The sequence below is a fragment of the Morchella sextelata genome (assembly GCF_020137385.1).
Source record: "Morchella sextelata strain SCLS chromosome Unknown scls_15, whole genome shotgun sequence".
Lineage (NCBI taxonomy): Eukaryota > Fungi > Ascomycota > Pezizomycetes > Pezizales > Morchellaceae > Morchella > Morchella sextelata.
In genome coordinates this window covers 367879-382303 of record NW_025408630.1, presented here as the reverse complement: position 1 = coordinate 382303, position 14425 = coordinate 367879, and the positions used below count along the sequence as shown (strand labels likewise).

The 14425-nt window shown below is 53.6% G+C and overlaps 4 protein-coding genes across 4 annotated transcripts; 3 read left to right on the top strand and 1 right to left on the bottom strand.

The window, feature by feature from the left end:
* Window positions 1–1582: 1582 nt before the first annotated feature.
* H6S33_003422 (uncharacterized protein) lies at window positions 1583–5492 on the top strand (the record flags this gene model as incomplete). Its single annotated transcript, XM_044835168.1, has 3 exons — window positions 1583–3913; window positions 3977–4806; window positions 4868–5492. The coding sequence occupies 3 exons, from the start codon at window positions 1583–1585 to the stop codon at window positions 5490–5492; spliced, it is 3786 nt and encodes a 1261-aa protein (XP_044691783.1).
* Window positions 5493–6431: 939 nt separating this feature from the next.
* Window positions 6432–7638, bottom strand: H6S33_003421 (uncharacterized protein; the record flags this gene model as incomplete). The annotated part of the gene is made up of 6 exons (XM_044835167.1): window positions 6432–6475; window positions 6538–6732; window positions 6789–7074; window positions 7141–7200; window positions 7265–7369; window positions 7450–7638. 6 exons carry the CDS (start codon window positions 7636–7638, stop codon window positions 6432–6434), a joined length of 879 nt encoding a protein of 292 aa, XP_044691782.1.
* Window positions 7639–8212: 574 nt separating this feature from the next.
* H6S33_003420 (uncharacterized protein) lies at window positions 8213–9449 on the top strand (the record flags this gene model as incomplete). The annotated part of the gene is made up of 3 exons (XM_044835166.1): window positions 8213–8260; window positions 8383–9012; window positions 9081–9449. 3 exons carry the CDS (start codon window positions 8213–8215, stop codon window positions 9447–9449), a joined length of 1047 nt encoding a protein of 348 aa, XP_044691781.1.
* Window positions 9450–11259: 1810 nt separating this feature from the next.
* Window positions 11260–13409, top strand: H6S33_003419 (uncharacterized protein; the record flags this gene model as incomplete). Its single annotated transcript, XM_044835165.1, has 3 exons — window positions 11260–11401; window positions 11461–12399; window positions 12481–13409. The coding sequence occupies 3 exons, from the start codon at window positions 11260–11262 to the stop codon at window positions 13407–13409; spliced, it is 2010 nt and encodes a 669-aa protein (XP_044691780.1).
* Between the last annotated feature and the right edge of the window lie 1016 nt (window positions 13410–14425).

Sequence of the window (14425 nt, the reverse complement as noted above, 5' to 3'; positions counted from 1 at the left end):
AGCATTGCTGTTTGTGACAATAATCAACACTCCCCCCCTGTCTACACTACCCGTCACTAACCTCCCCCCCCCCCCCCGCGATATTCATATACATTGCTTGCATCTATCGAAGGCTTAAAGGACAACTCTCCCGACAAGCCGTCAGTAATACCAGGGACCCTCCCCACACACCCGGAGAATTTACCGGTTGTCGGAGTGTAAAGCCCTGAGAAAGAGCCAAGTTTTTAATAAAGCTTGGGTACCTGAGGGGTGTGATAAGGAATTGGCTTCCTGCAGGTTGTTGAGACTAGATAGGATTGAATCCGGAAAAGGTTCAGTACATAGAAGAAGGATAGGGAAAGAGCCAAGGTTAAGGAACACACATTGTGGCAGGAAGTAGTAATCAACGCCATCCAAATTTGTCTTTCTGTAAGTGCTCCCCTTCATCACCCCCCACATTGCTAGATCCGTTTTCCAAAAGGGTATGCGGAAGTCAGGCAGGATTGATTCTGCTCTATTCTGCTCTGCTCTAGTTACTCTAAAGAACCCCCCCCCCCCCCCCCCACTACCCCCGTCTTCTTCCGGGACGTGCTGAACAGCGCAAAATAGCCTGCATTGATCTGCGGTTTCTTTCTGGTTTCCTACCTCATCGCATCATTTCTCTCTTCTTGTGTGCCACGTCTAGTCTGCTTCTCTGCTCTTTTGTGTATTCCTCAGCGGAGAATTTACGATATTGCAGCATATTTGGGGGTTGGGATAACGTCTAACACCTTGTCTGGCTAGTCAGTGGTTTTGCCGGTCCGGAGACGAGAAGTTACTTTAATTACGTTACATCGCGGGAGAGCCTGCTGGATATCCGATTGACCAAAACGGCCAGTCTCCAGTTGTCCGGACAGTAGCAAAAAAATCTCGGGGGGCACAGAGTATCACTCACTCCACTCATCTCCACTCCGTATTCACTTCCCCCAAGACTTCTTGGAGCTACACATCTTTATACCCCGCTTTTTTCCCACAGCTGGCCTTTTCCTCATTAGGATCAGGGTCGAGAGCGAGAGCGAGGTTCCGCCAAATCTCCATATCTCTTTCCCCCTTCGAAAACTCACCCCATTCCACATACGTGTTCTTGGCTTCCATTAAGGTACCGTAATGCACCCCATTCCCCAATGTGGCGGGCTTGAGTTTAACCGTACGTACCTAGGTCACTCACAGACAATTGATTGATTGAGTGATTGACATTCAAGTGGATATTTGATTGATTGCCAGGGGTTTCGCCTTTTTTTTTTCTCTCTATATTTTTTTGTGTGGGCGTTTCATGTTTGACGATCATTGCACCGGAGAAAGTGTTTTTTGGAACGGCCACCCTGATAGAGCTGTGGTGGTGGGAGTTGAGAGCTCTATCGTGGCGAATATATATGTATGTTGTCTCTCCCGGCCTCTGGATGGTGAGTGCATGGGATTTTCAGCCACTGATAACTAACTGACTCACTCGCCCACTTACTCACTCACGCAGACCATAGAGTATCCTAGTTATTCAGAAGCACAATCGATATCACAATAGCTACCCCAGCAGCCAAAAGGAAGAACAAGGCTTGTCCAGCGCCCAATGGCCCACGCACCTGTCCCTCTCCATCTCACCCACTCACCAACAACCTCCAATCCCTCGCCGCCCTCCTTCTCCCCCACCATGACCTCCTCCCCTTCCACCACGGGGACCTCCCCCGCAAAGGCAACCCACACCTGCCCATCCTGCTCCCGCTCCTTCTCCCGCGGAGAGCATCTCGACCGTCACTTAACCACCCACATGCCCTCCAACACGTCCAAGGCCTTCGTCTGCCAGTCGTGCTCCAAAGGGTTTACACGCAAGGACGTACTAACGCGGCACATCCGTGCCGTGCACGAGACAAAGCGCCCCGACGTGCGGAAGAGCCGGCGTCGCAGCTGCAGGCGCTGTGCCGGCTTCAAAATCAAGTGTTCCGGCGGCGGCCGGGGCACAGGCAAGAACGGCACGCGAGAGGGCGGCCGGGCAGAGGATCCGTGCGAGGCATGCAAGAAGCGGGGTGCAGTGTGCATCTACGATTTCGGGGCGCCGGTGGAAGAGGCGGAGGAGAGCCCGAAGACGAGCGCGGAGGACGAGTTGCTGGATTTTGGCTCGGAGGTGTCGGAAGAGGACGGGAATGGGGGCGCACATAAGAGGAGGAGGGTCGGGGAAGAGAGATACGAAACGGTGTTTGAGGATGGGGGGCGCAGGGTGTCGCCGCATCTGTTGTCGGCGGCAAGAATGGCGTCGGAGAGTGGGAGCCAGGGTGCGCGGTCGGGGTCGGGGTCGTCGGCTTCGGCGTCGGCTTCGGCGGCTAGCCTGAAGAATTTGATTAGTGGTGACCACACTGCGGAGTTATCGTCGGCCGATCAACTGATGTCGCTGATGACCACAAACACTTATGGAACGATTCCAAGTCTTGATGGGTCGCAGCCAAGTAGTGGCACACAGACTCCGCAGAAAGTACCACTATCAGTTGATATTCCAGTATTTGGAATAAAGCCCCAAGTACCCCTGAAATCTCCCCCATCTCAGCCTGCGATAGTGCCCCAGTCGCCAAATACATCCATGTACCGACGGGATGAGTATTACCAGCCACAGAAGGCTTCAATAAGCGCTACTAAGCGCCCAGAACCACTTCTGCTATCACCTCGTGATTTTAGAGACAACTTCAGTACTCCGGCCACTCTGGGTGAGTTGCCCTCCTGGCTTGGTACCGGGTCTGAAGCCGTTACTGAAGAAGATTTGCGCGCAGCAAAAACCTTGCAAGGGTTCCCTCCTGTATCTCCTCCGTCGCGGTCACCGCCGAGGCACTTTCCAAACCTGCAGGCTTCAAAGTCTGTAGATATCAGTTCGTTTGTAAACGATGTGCCAGAGGAAAATCAAAGACCTCAGGAATACCCCCCAGTATCTTTTACGGTAGACTATACTCAAAAACAGACAGAAATGCGGCAGAATTCTGGGACTTTCCAGACTGGAAATCTTGGATCATTAGTAGGACAGCAAGACATGGGTGGAAACATCGATATGATTCAATTAGGCGGGTCGAAACCAGAGGATAACCATCCAGGTTACGGTAATGATTTGCCAGGTCTGGAAAACGATGATAATTGGTTTTTCGACTTTGGGATCTTTGATACTACCACCGATTGGCTGAGAGGCTGGGGTGATGATTCCTCAGCTCAAGATAACACGGGAATTAACGGCACATTTTCAGAACGACATCTCAGTACTGTTGCCCCACCCCCTGCTGGTACTACTGCGCCGGGACGAGTTCCGAGCCCTGTGTTACCGCTAAGCTCAAAACCTTTTGTTTCGCCGGCAGCGCCTGGATCAGCGTGCTCTGACGAAGGCTCAACAACGTATTGTCCTAAACACCGAGAAGATCATCAGACACGCTTACCATCAGTCAGTCCAATCAAAGACCTTTCCTCCGTCGAAGACTTCCTACCATGGGGCTGGCAGTCGGGTCGAGAGGAGCCGAAGCGTCGTGTAACTCTGCCTCCGCTCAGGCAAATCCTGGAGGAGTACACGGCCCCGGCTACTTCTCAGCGCGCCGACTCAGTACCTGCAGGTAAGGATGGCGGCTTGGATGAGAGGATCAGGACTGATATGGTCGAATTGCTGTCTATTCCGTATGAGAGGTATCCCTACGAGAGTGCAGATATGAGTAGATTCCCGCCAAAGAAGATGCTTGATGGGTTTATCACGCTGTATTTCGAGCAGTTTCATTCAAACTTGCCAATGATCCATAGGCCGACGTTTAGTGTTGCGACGTGCCCAACTATTGTGCTGGTCTCGATGGCAAGTATTGGAGCTAGTTACAGTAATGTCGAGGGTGCCAAGGTCTTTGCGGATACATTGAGCGAGCTTTGCAAAAGGACCCTAGCCTGGATGGTAAGACATATAATCCCGTGAGGTCTCTGGTATAACTTGATTGCTAACACTAGTTTCAATCAGGCCGAATACAACCCAGAATATCCGCGCTCGGATTTCTACCTCAAAGCCTTATGCCTTCAGAGCGTTTATGCGTTAGGCTCGGGCTCCCACCGTCTTTATGACTCTGCAGACGTCTCTAGAAGTTTTCTGATTGGTAATGCCCGCCGTATTGGCTTATTCTCTGGGACCCTTTCGCCGCCAGCATCATCGCCGTCTTCGGCACCAAATTCCCCAGGCCGGCCCCATATCGAGGACACGCCTCTTTCCCGAGACACCAACGAGCAGCTTGAGGCCCGCTGGAACGCATGGCGGAAACAGGAAGAGCTGAGACGGCTCGCCTGGTCAATCTTTGAATACGATTGTTCATTTTCCACATTATCCAACCGCCGCGGCGCCATAACCCTCAACGATATTTCGACGCGCATACCCTGTTCCGAGGCGCTCTGGGAAGCGCCGAACGCGCAGGCGTGGGCTGCGCTCCTGGAGCCAAAGCACTCTACACAGTTGCCTTGTGTGGAGAGGGGAACATTGCTCTTTCCCACGCTGCGGGATGTCATCTCGGAGAAGATATCGCCAGATAATCTTACAAGTTGGGGCAAGAGGTTGTGCGCTCAAGCTCTGGGGAGAATATTGTGGGACTTTAAGGAAATAGAGGAAAGTGTGTTGAGCGTTGGCGGCACTAGTACTACCAACGGTGGTGGGTTAGGGTTGCCGATGTTCGGTCCGGGGTTGAAGCCGGCGAAGGACACACTCCTGAAGTCGTTGATGACGCTGTGTGAGTCGATTCAAAAGAAGCAGATAGACGGAGGCATAAGGGATGGCGAGGTGGATGGCGATAGGGTGCATATGATGTAAGTCTTTCTTTCTGCCTCAGGTGCTGCCGCGGTATTTTACTGACAATGATCCAAATAGTCTTGCATGCCTGATATCACACTACACCCATCTCCACGCCGCCTTCCCCACCATCTCCCTCATTCTCTCCCTCGCCCGGCGCCCCCCTTCCTCCGCCGACACCGGCGCCGACCCTCGCATCGCCCGCCTCAAAACCATCTTCTCCAGCGACCCTGTCTACGCGCGCACCCTGGCCTGGAACTCGGCGCAGATCATCGCCATCTCGCGCTGGAAGCCAGTCTTCTCCCCCGTCGAGGGGATGCGCATCTTCATGGCCGGCGTCGTCCTCTGGGGCTTTGGCCGTTACTTCCGCGAGCCCACCACCGCCACCACCGCCAACTCCGGCGCCCCAAATTCACCCATCCGAGGCATGCAGGAGCAGATTGTGAGGCTGGACTCGCACCCGTGGACGCGCGGCGTGCAGGGCGCGGGCGAGTACTGCCCTGAGGAGTGGATCCGCAATGGCGGGAAGAAGGCGACGATTGGGAATGATGATCCGGATGGGAACGCGATGACGGAGATATGCTCGGAGAGAGGCGCGAGAGAGGTGTTGAGGGTTGTGGTGGGGATCTTGGGGAGGATGAGGGTGTGGGGGTTGGGCGGGGAGTTTAAGAGTGTGCTCGAGGAGATGGTAAGGAGGACTTGAGGGGATGGGGGGTATATAGACTTTTTGCTTTTGTTTTTGATTTACAGTGTTTTTGTTGTGGTTTGTTTTTAGGTCGTTTCTGGGAGTATCGGTATCGTTCTTTCTGGCCGGGGGCTAGGCTGGCTGGGGTGTATGAGAAAACGGTCTTGTTTCTTTTCATTTCTTTTCTTCGCTTTTTTTTCTTCTCTTTTTCTTTCTTTTCTTTCTTTACGACAACGACGTGAACGTGGTTGGTTGGTAATATCTTGTAATTCACGACAATGCTATAATGGTAAATGGTATTCGGGGAAGGGGAAGGGGCGCGAGATGTTGTTTACTAGAATATGGATTCTCATGCATAGATTATCACTCACTTGGTTTGTCTACATTTGGGGGAGCGGGGGGTGATGACGTAAGTGGGTACTTGTAGTCAGGTGGGAGGTTTGTTAGGTACACTCTGGGCTATTTCATACCATCTACCCCCGTAGCTCAGTAGCTATGGTGTCGCCCAGAGGGGCCGAGGTCGGTCGTTTGATTCACCTCCCAGGCTTGGTGGAAACACTGTGTGACTGGGTTGAAAGGAGCAGAGCGGGATGCCTCTCCTTTTTGTTACTTTTTAGTTAGACCTTGTAAGGGGGTTTAATTTTTCTCACTATTTTTTTGGAACATTTTATTGTGCCTACGCATTTTTTTATCTGTATATATACGTCATTGTTTGAGGCTCGTGATGGAGGAGGGGAGGCGCTAGTGCTGGCATCCGAGGGGGCTGTTGGTGCCGAGTGATAGTTCATGATGGATATGGGTACTACCACAAAGTCTAAAGCTACGGGTGAATTTTTGACATTTAAAGCATCTCTTGAGCTATCCTACTGCAGCACGTACATATAAAAAAAGAAATAAGCCCTCAAACAGTTAACAGCTAACAGCTAACCACAACCCCCCTCAACGCACTCTACGCACCTACGCAGCCACAGCGGGCTTCACCGCGTAGATCTGGAACGCGCCTACACCACACCCGCTCGTTAGTCACAATACCATAACGCCCACTACGCATCGATGAACATACCCGCAAACTCGTTAAGATCATAATCCGCAATCCCGGCCACATTCGATGTCACCTCTGGCGCCCCGCAACACGCCTTCGGCGCGGGCTTACAGCAGCTCTTCTTCTTCTCGCCGGCGTCAGTGTCGGTGCCGGAAACGTTGATGATACCCTCTTTGTAGATATTGAGGTCCTTCTTCGTGTCCACGATTACCACATCTACCACCGCCCGTCAGCACCGTTCACCGCAGCTAGTTATTTGGGTAGATACACACCCTCAAACCCCGCATCCTTCATCCACGCTTGATACTCCTCCACGAGGCTCGCGCCGCCGACGCAGCCTATGTAGAGTGCGGCACTCGCCTTGATGTCCTCGGGCAGCGGCTTGCGCGCGAGGATGTCCGAGACGGCAACGCGCCCGCTGGGCTTCAGGAGGCGGAACATCTCGGTGAAGACGGCGGGCTTTTGTGCGGGGGGGAGGAGGTTAAGGACGCAGTTTGAGGTGATGACGTTGGCGGTGTTGGCGGCGAGGGTGGGGGTGGAGTGGATGTAGGATTTGATCTAGAGGGGTTAGCTATGTGTTCTATAGGGGGAGGAAGGGGGGAAGGGGGAAAGGAGGTGGCCTACGAATTCGACGTTGGAGTAGTTGCCTTTGAGGGCGTTTTTGGTGGCGAGGTCGAGCATTTCCTGGAGTTGGAAGGGGTGTTAGTACTGGGTTTGCCTTTGGGAGCGGGGTGGAAGGGGGACAGACCTGTGTCATGTCTATTCCGATGACCTTTCCGGTAGGCCCGACTTTGCGGGCAGCGATAAAGACGTCCATGCCGGCGCCAGAACCCATATCTATGACCACCTCTCCCTATAGAAAGCAGTAGAATAATTAGCAGCCAATATCTAGAGCACCCAGTGGCACATATGCCATCAATAACGCATGCATACCTCCTTCAGACCCGCCATAGCAATCGGATTCCCGCAACTAACGCCCAGATTTGCGTTCTGCGGGATGCTCACAAGGTCCTCCGTCGTGTATCCAAACGCACTAGCCACACGCTCGTTGTAGGCGGTATCTTTTTCTGTCTGAGCCGCTGCATAGCTGCCGTACTGGGCTTGGACGAGTGGTGTTGACATAGTTATAGATGTATATAGCTTTGAGGAAACCGAAGATGAATAATTAAGATAGCGGGTACCAAGAGGCTGTGACGGACCTCCGTTAAGTAGCTGCTAGCCTAATCTGCTTGCTAGCTGTCGCAATATATGCATGGGAATGTCACTGGCCCCGGGAGCTTAAGGGTTAGGGTATATATTCCATAGGGTTAGGGGTAGAGTCGGAGCCAAACAATCAAGCACGTTGCCGGCGTGGGTACGGCATTTGGTACCGGCGAGCACCACAGTGAAAAGCAATATCTTTGAGCTGCTGTTACCCGATAGTCCCCTACTGACTTGCATGTATGTGTTCCAAATGTATGCCTCAAGGCCAATGATCAATCTTGCTACTATCCCTCACCACTATCACTTGTGCCTTGGCCCGCGCCCCAAGTGAACGCTGACTAAGCAAAGACCCAAGCGGAATGTCACTTGGAGGCTTTGGTTGGTCCCCCCACTCTGTACCACTCCTCATTTTTCTCACACAGCTTGATTTTTTTTTGCCCTGCTGTGGGAAGCAGGTAAGGCAGTTGTGATAGTGACTCTAGGCTCCAGATCCATGGCTTCCCGAAGAACAACCGACAGTGACGGAGGCGGTTCAAAAGAGGTAAATGAGCACGTGCCCTATTGCCCTGTTCATCCAACATCCTCCCCCCCGCCCCGATTCTCCCATTATTATTATTGAAGCACCACAATTGACTCGACTGTTTTGTTACACACATAATATAGGATCCGCGCCTCCAACGTATCCGTGAAAATCAGCGCCGCTCTCGCGCCCGGAGGAGAGAGTACTTGGAGGACTTGGAGGCGAGGTGGAAGAGATGCCAGGAGCTGGGTGTCCAGGCGGATGTGGAGCTGCAGAGAGCGGCGAGGAAGGTCATTGAGGAGAATAATATGTTGCGAGAAATTTTGGCCGAGCTTGGTGTTGGAAGGGAGGAGGTGGAGAGAAGGTTGAGAGGCTTCAGAGCTGGGAGTACTGCAAGTGGCAATGAGACTGGCGGTGATGGTGGTGGTGGTGGAGTGGTGCCTGATAATGGGTGTGGTGGTGGTGGTGGTGTCGGGACAAGCTCAGTGGAAGGGTTTGGTGGTGCTGGGCAGCAGCACTTCAATTTCCCCAGAATAACAACAGGGTTGGAGGCAAAAAGTGATGCACCGGCTGTACCACCGGGGATCGAATCTCTAGATCTGTCGCAGTTAGATCTAGATATCGATATCCCGGAATTCGGGGCTGATGCTGCTGCTGCCGGCCCTGCCACAGCAGTTGCTGTTAACGAAACCCCAGACTTTTCCATGAGTTTGATGGAGCCAATCCAAGACTTTGATAATATGTTTGACATTTCCGAATTCATTGAGCAGCCGGTAAAAAAGCCATTTTGCCTCAAATTTTTTGTAGCTTGTGTTTGGTTGTTAATGATCGTTTTCTCCAGTTTGACTTTTCCTTGCCAATGGGAGACGAGAGCGCCACCATTACTACCACACAAGCCCAGCAGGCGGAGTCTAGTCCGGCTTTCACAACCGTAGACTCGCAAACACCCTCCTCGCTACAAGCACCACCAACCACAACACCAGGCGCTTGTTCAGACACTTGTCGGACGTCAAATAAGAACACGACGCCCTGCACAGAAGCCTATGCACTCTTAAAGGCTCTAAATGCGCAGCGGCAGGAACATAAGGACATGTTTGAGATTGTGCTTGAGCTCTGGAATGGGTTTTGCTATCCGAGTGACGCAGAGGGTTCGGGGTGTAGGGTTGATAACGAGGTTTTGAAAAGAGTGATCGATGGGATGCAGAAGTAAGTTTGTTTGATTTTGTGGTGTTTTGTTGTTTGGAGGGGTTGTTTGGAGGGGTTGTTTGGAGGGGTTGTTTCGTGGCCTTTGGGAGTCTATGGTTGAAATGTCAAGTAGCAGCACGCACTAGTTGAATAAGGTTGGCTACAGAAAACACGTGTAGCCGGGATAAAACAGTGAAACACGTGCATTCCACGAGATGTATCTGCCTTTCCACGTTCAACCTCATCCGCCTCTTTGACCAGCTTCATCTCTTGAAAAAAAAAAAAAAGAAGAAGAAAACCCAAACCCCCACATTATTTATCCAGAGACCTGCATCATGCAGTCTACACCATCCTGGAGTTCGATTAGAACTCAGAAGTCGCACTACTAGCGCGTTTATTGAGTCGTCGGATATCGTTGCAACTGGCCAGGTCCCTAAAAAAGCATCAGAAGACGCAAGTATCGAGTGCTCGAAACCACCGAAAATTGCTCAAAACCCAAGGCTTCTATTGTATTTACGTCACATATGTAGGATTCTAGACCAGACCAGCTCGCTGCTGCTGTAGACACAGTACGACCCTGGGAAAAAAGTACCAGGATCTCCGCCTCGTCCCTTACCGTACCGTACTCGACTTTTGTTATTCGCTTAATGATGAACTGTCATTCACGCCACACCCCCCGGGAGGAAATGGTCGGTAAACACAAAGTACAATAAGCAATCTGCATTCAATCACGACCTGTTTAGGTGGCCTTACATCTGTGCCTTTAAGCAGCTGCTGTTTTCTGGGTGCTTCGTAAGTCTACCGACGGTCAAGGGATCCTTACAACCATCTCGATGTGCAGGTTTTTGATCATGACCCATTGCGTTACATATACATTGTTGATAATGATCGCAGTAATACAAGTTTATATATACATTCACAGTACGTCACAGTCTATTCTTCGGTGACAGATCGCTACTGTATGTGTCCTGCTCCACGTTTGAAGGCAACATAAGATTTAGTGAGGCATGCAGGACATCCTGATACATAAGAAATAACGAAGACTTGTGTTATGTTCTCTTGGAATTTCTACTCTCGGTTTAAATGCTGTTGATCAATATTGGATTTGCGAATAACCCCTGGATTCACGTGATCTCCGGTGTACTGTTTACCAAGGAATAGTTCAAGGCAGTAATAAGGCTGAAACGGACCGCGAGTCCGAACCCGGGCACTTCTGAGGCTCCGGAGCGCATATATATATCTCTCGGGCCAGTGCCGCACATTGCCGCTATCGGGGAAGAGTAAGGGTATTCAGATAACCCATATAATAATACATTCCATATAGGGCGGACCCGTAGGCTTCGCCGGATAACTTCTTGTTCACCGGACTGCAAGTATCGATGTGGGGTGAAATACGCATAAACCACTACATACGCCGCGGTGGAAGGTATGGATCATCTACCAAGCCGTTCACCTTGGCCTTGCTGTGCGGACAAGCTTTAATGTCACTCTTGGTCCTCAAACATGATCGCCCAGACTCGGTGTCGACTGCAATTGTTAGTAATCGAGCGCTCTCCGACTGGAGATGCACATCATTTGTTCTAGCCGTATATATATGATTGTTTCCCCCCGTTGTTAGTGTAATCAAACACCTGGAACTTCATCTTGCTCCGGTTTTCTTATATCATATACCAGGCCTATCACTGATTAATGCTGGCTCATTTTTCGCTCTTTTAATTATTACATTCTTTCATTCTTTTATACACACTCTTTTCCAAACCCGACCTTTCAGGTCTTTCCCACTCTGCGTTTTTTGATAAAACCAGTATTCCTGTCATTACCTTAATTACCCCAAAATGAAATTCCTTGCCCCAATCACACTACTCGGCCTTACCTGCCTCCAAACGGTAACAGTATCCGCAGCCCCCGCCTCGAAGGAATGGCGGGAAAACAACAGACTCGAACAGACCGGAGCGCCCAGCTACAGACGCAGTGAATGTAAGTCCTTAACTCCTCTTCTTTAATCCGTCTTGAGACTTAACTAACACCATCCTCAGCAGTATCCACATCTGGCGGTACGATGGTCAAGTTCCGCCGCGGCGCTCCAGCAGCCGGCGCACCTGGCGCGGCACCAGACGCGGCGAAAGGTGGTGCGGCCGCCGGTACTGATGCCCCGGGCGATGAAGCGGCGGCCGGTGATGATGCAGCACCGGCCGATGAGGCAGCGCCGGGAGACGAAGAAGCGCCGGCTGATGAAGCGGCACCAGGCGGTGCGGAGGGTGGTACTGCTCCTGCAGCAGGAGCACCGAAAGATGCAAAAGGTGCTCCTGGGGGTGCTCCAGGGGGTGCTCCTGGGGGTGCTCCTGGGGGTGCTCCTGGAGGCGCTCCGGGCGGTGCTCCGGGTGGTGCTCCGGGCGCTCCAGGCGGTGCGCCAAAAGATGCTAAGAGTGCCCCAGGTGCCCCAGGTGCTCCGGATGCAGCAGGTGGTGCTCCTAAGGACGCAAAAGGTGCTCCTGGAGGCGCCCCAGGGGGTGCTCCTGGAGGCGCCCCAGGTGGTGCTCCCGGCGGTGCTCCAGGTGGCGCTCCAAAAGATGCTAAGGGCGCTCCAGGTGCCCCAGGTGCTCCAGGTGCTCCAGGCGCCCCAGACGCAGCAGCTGGTGCTCCCGGTGGTGCACCAAAAGATTCGAAGGGTGCCGCAGGTGCTCCAGGTACTCCAGGTGCTCCTGCTCCAGGTGCTCCAGCTCCAGATGCGGCAGGCGGTGCAAAAGGTGCCCCCGGAGGCGCCCCAGGCGGTTCTCCAGGCGCCCCTGGAGGTGCTCCTGGTGCTCCTGGTACTCCAGGCGCCCCAGGCGCTCCAGACGCAGCAGGTGGGGCCCCTGGCGGTGCTCCAAAGGATGCCAAGGGCGCTCCAGACGCCCCAGACGCAGCAGCCGGTGCTCCAGACGCAGCAGGTGGTGCTCCAGGTGGTGCGCCGAAGGATGCTAAGGGCGCTCCAGGTGCCCCGGGTGCTCCAGGCGCCCCAGATGCAGCAGCCGGCGCTCCCGGTGGTGCGCCGAAGGATGCTAAGGGCGCTCCAGGTGCCCCGGGTGCTCCAGGCGCCCCAGATGCAGCAGCCGGCGCTCCCGGTGGTGCGGCGGAGGATGCTAAGGGCGCTCCAGGCGCTCCAGATGCAGCAGGCGCTCCAGGCGCTCCAGATGCAGCAGGCGCTCCAGGCGCTCTAGATGTAGCAGGCGGTGCCCCCGGCAGCGCTCCAAAGGATGCCAAGGGTGCCCCGGGTGGTGCACCAGCTGGCGGCCCAGACGATGCTCCAGGAGATGAAGCCGCTCCAGGAGATGAAGCAGCCCCCGCAGACGAAGCCGCCCCCGCAGACGAAGCTGCCCCAGCCGATGAGGCCGCTCCAGCAGGCGAGGCCGCCCCAGCAGATGAGGCTGCTGGCGGTTCAGATGATTCCCCAGACGCAGGTGATGCTCCAGGTGATGCCCCCGGCGGTGCCCCCGGCGGTGCTCCAGGCGGTGCTCCAGGCGGTGCTCCAGGCGGTGCTCCAGGCGGTGCCCCCGGCGGTGCTCCAGGCGGTGCCCCCGGCGGTGCTCCAGGTGGTGCTCCAGGTGGTGCTCCTGGAGGTGCCCCAGCGGGTCCCCCCGGCGGTGCTTCAGGTAACCCAGGTATCCCAGCCCCCGGATCTCCAGGCGCTGCTCCTCTTCCAGGCGCTCCGGGCTCTGGCACAGAGCCTTCAGCCGGCGGACGTCCAGGTGGTGGTCCAGGAGGTCCAGGTGGAAAGCATGGAGGAGGAGGAGGAGGATGGGGTGGAAAACATGGAAAAGGAGGGGGAGGAAAGAGAGGTCACGGTAGAGGTAAGGGTGGTCCCGGTGGTCCTGGAGGTCCCGGCGGTCCTGGTGGTCCCGGCGGTCCTGGAGGTCCTGGCGGTGCTCCAGGTGGTGCTCCAGGCGGCGGTCCAGGCGGCGGTCCAGGCGGTCCTCCCGGTGGTGCTCCTGGCAAGGGACACTAGGTCAAAGTTAGATAGGATAAGTTTATGGTTATTCATTAAGATATCAAGCCTGTTTGTAACTCGCGGAAGTTTGAGTTGTAGTAGGCCTTAGTTGTATTTTTCTATTTTTCGGGGATTTTTTTTTGCATCTGCATTCATGGCGTTTATTTCATAGAGGTTCTGTTTCTAAAGTGTGGCGGATGGTTTGTGCTGCTAGCTAGCTAGATACATGTAGTCAGCTCAATATTCACACGCATAGTTTTGGTACTTATTTTGACTTGCTTTCTGTGCACATTGAACGTGGATGGGCCGTTACAGGTCTTTACTCGCCGTATTAGAGTAAAATCTAGCATCCTTACTCGATAAAGGTTTGAACTTAGTTTTATGGCGGGTGATTATTCTCACGAGAAGATGTGATAGTTTGAATCACAGAATATCACTCGAAGGAACATGAACCAGCGCAGCCAAGCGCCCAATCGGACGGGGAGCAGGGCGGGTTGAAGACAGCCGCGTGCCATCTAGATTCGCTTAGAAAGGTGACCAATCGGGGCAAGTGGAAGAGGTATTGGAATTAACGTAGCTGAAAGGTGGGTGGGAAACAGGTGGCCAAAACCGACGGATAATAGTTTCGGTTTCGGCTGCTTCTCCTTCTCATGTTCACCATCATCATCATAATTGCATCGGTTCATCTCTGCAGTTATTCTCGCTTCCACCAGTTCATCGAGAAGTCTATGCCAAGAGCAGTCAACAGCGTCCAATTGCACAGCGAATGAAGCCAGTTTGGGGGCCGACAGGTCAGGTCAGGTCAGGTCAGGTCTTGGAATAGATTGCAGTACTAAGCTACCATCTACTAAACTCATAGCTCCAGGACTGCAAATATGTGGTAGCACTCCCGAAAGACGGAGCTGGTACTCATCAGTGTTTGGCATGGTGTTGGTGCTGGTGCTGGCTGGTTAGAGCTGGGGCTGGCCCAGGCGTTTACATGGCAGCGTCATTGGGTAGCACTCGGCGGCAGCACCAAAGCGCACTCGGCACGA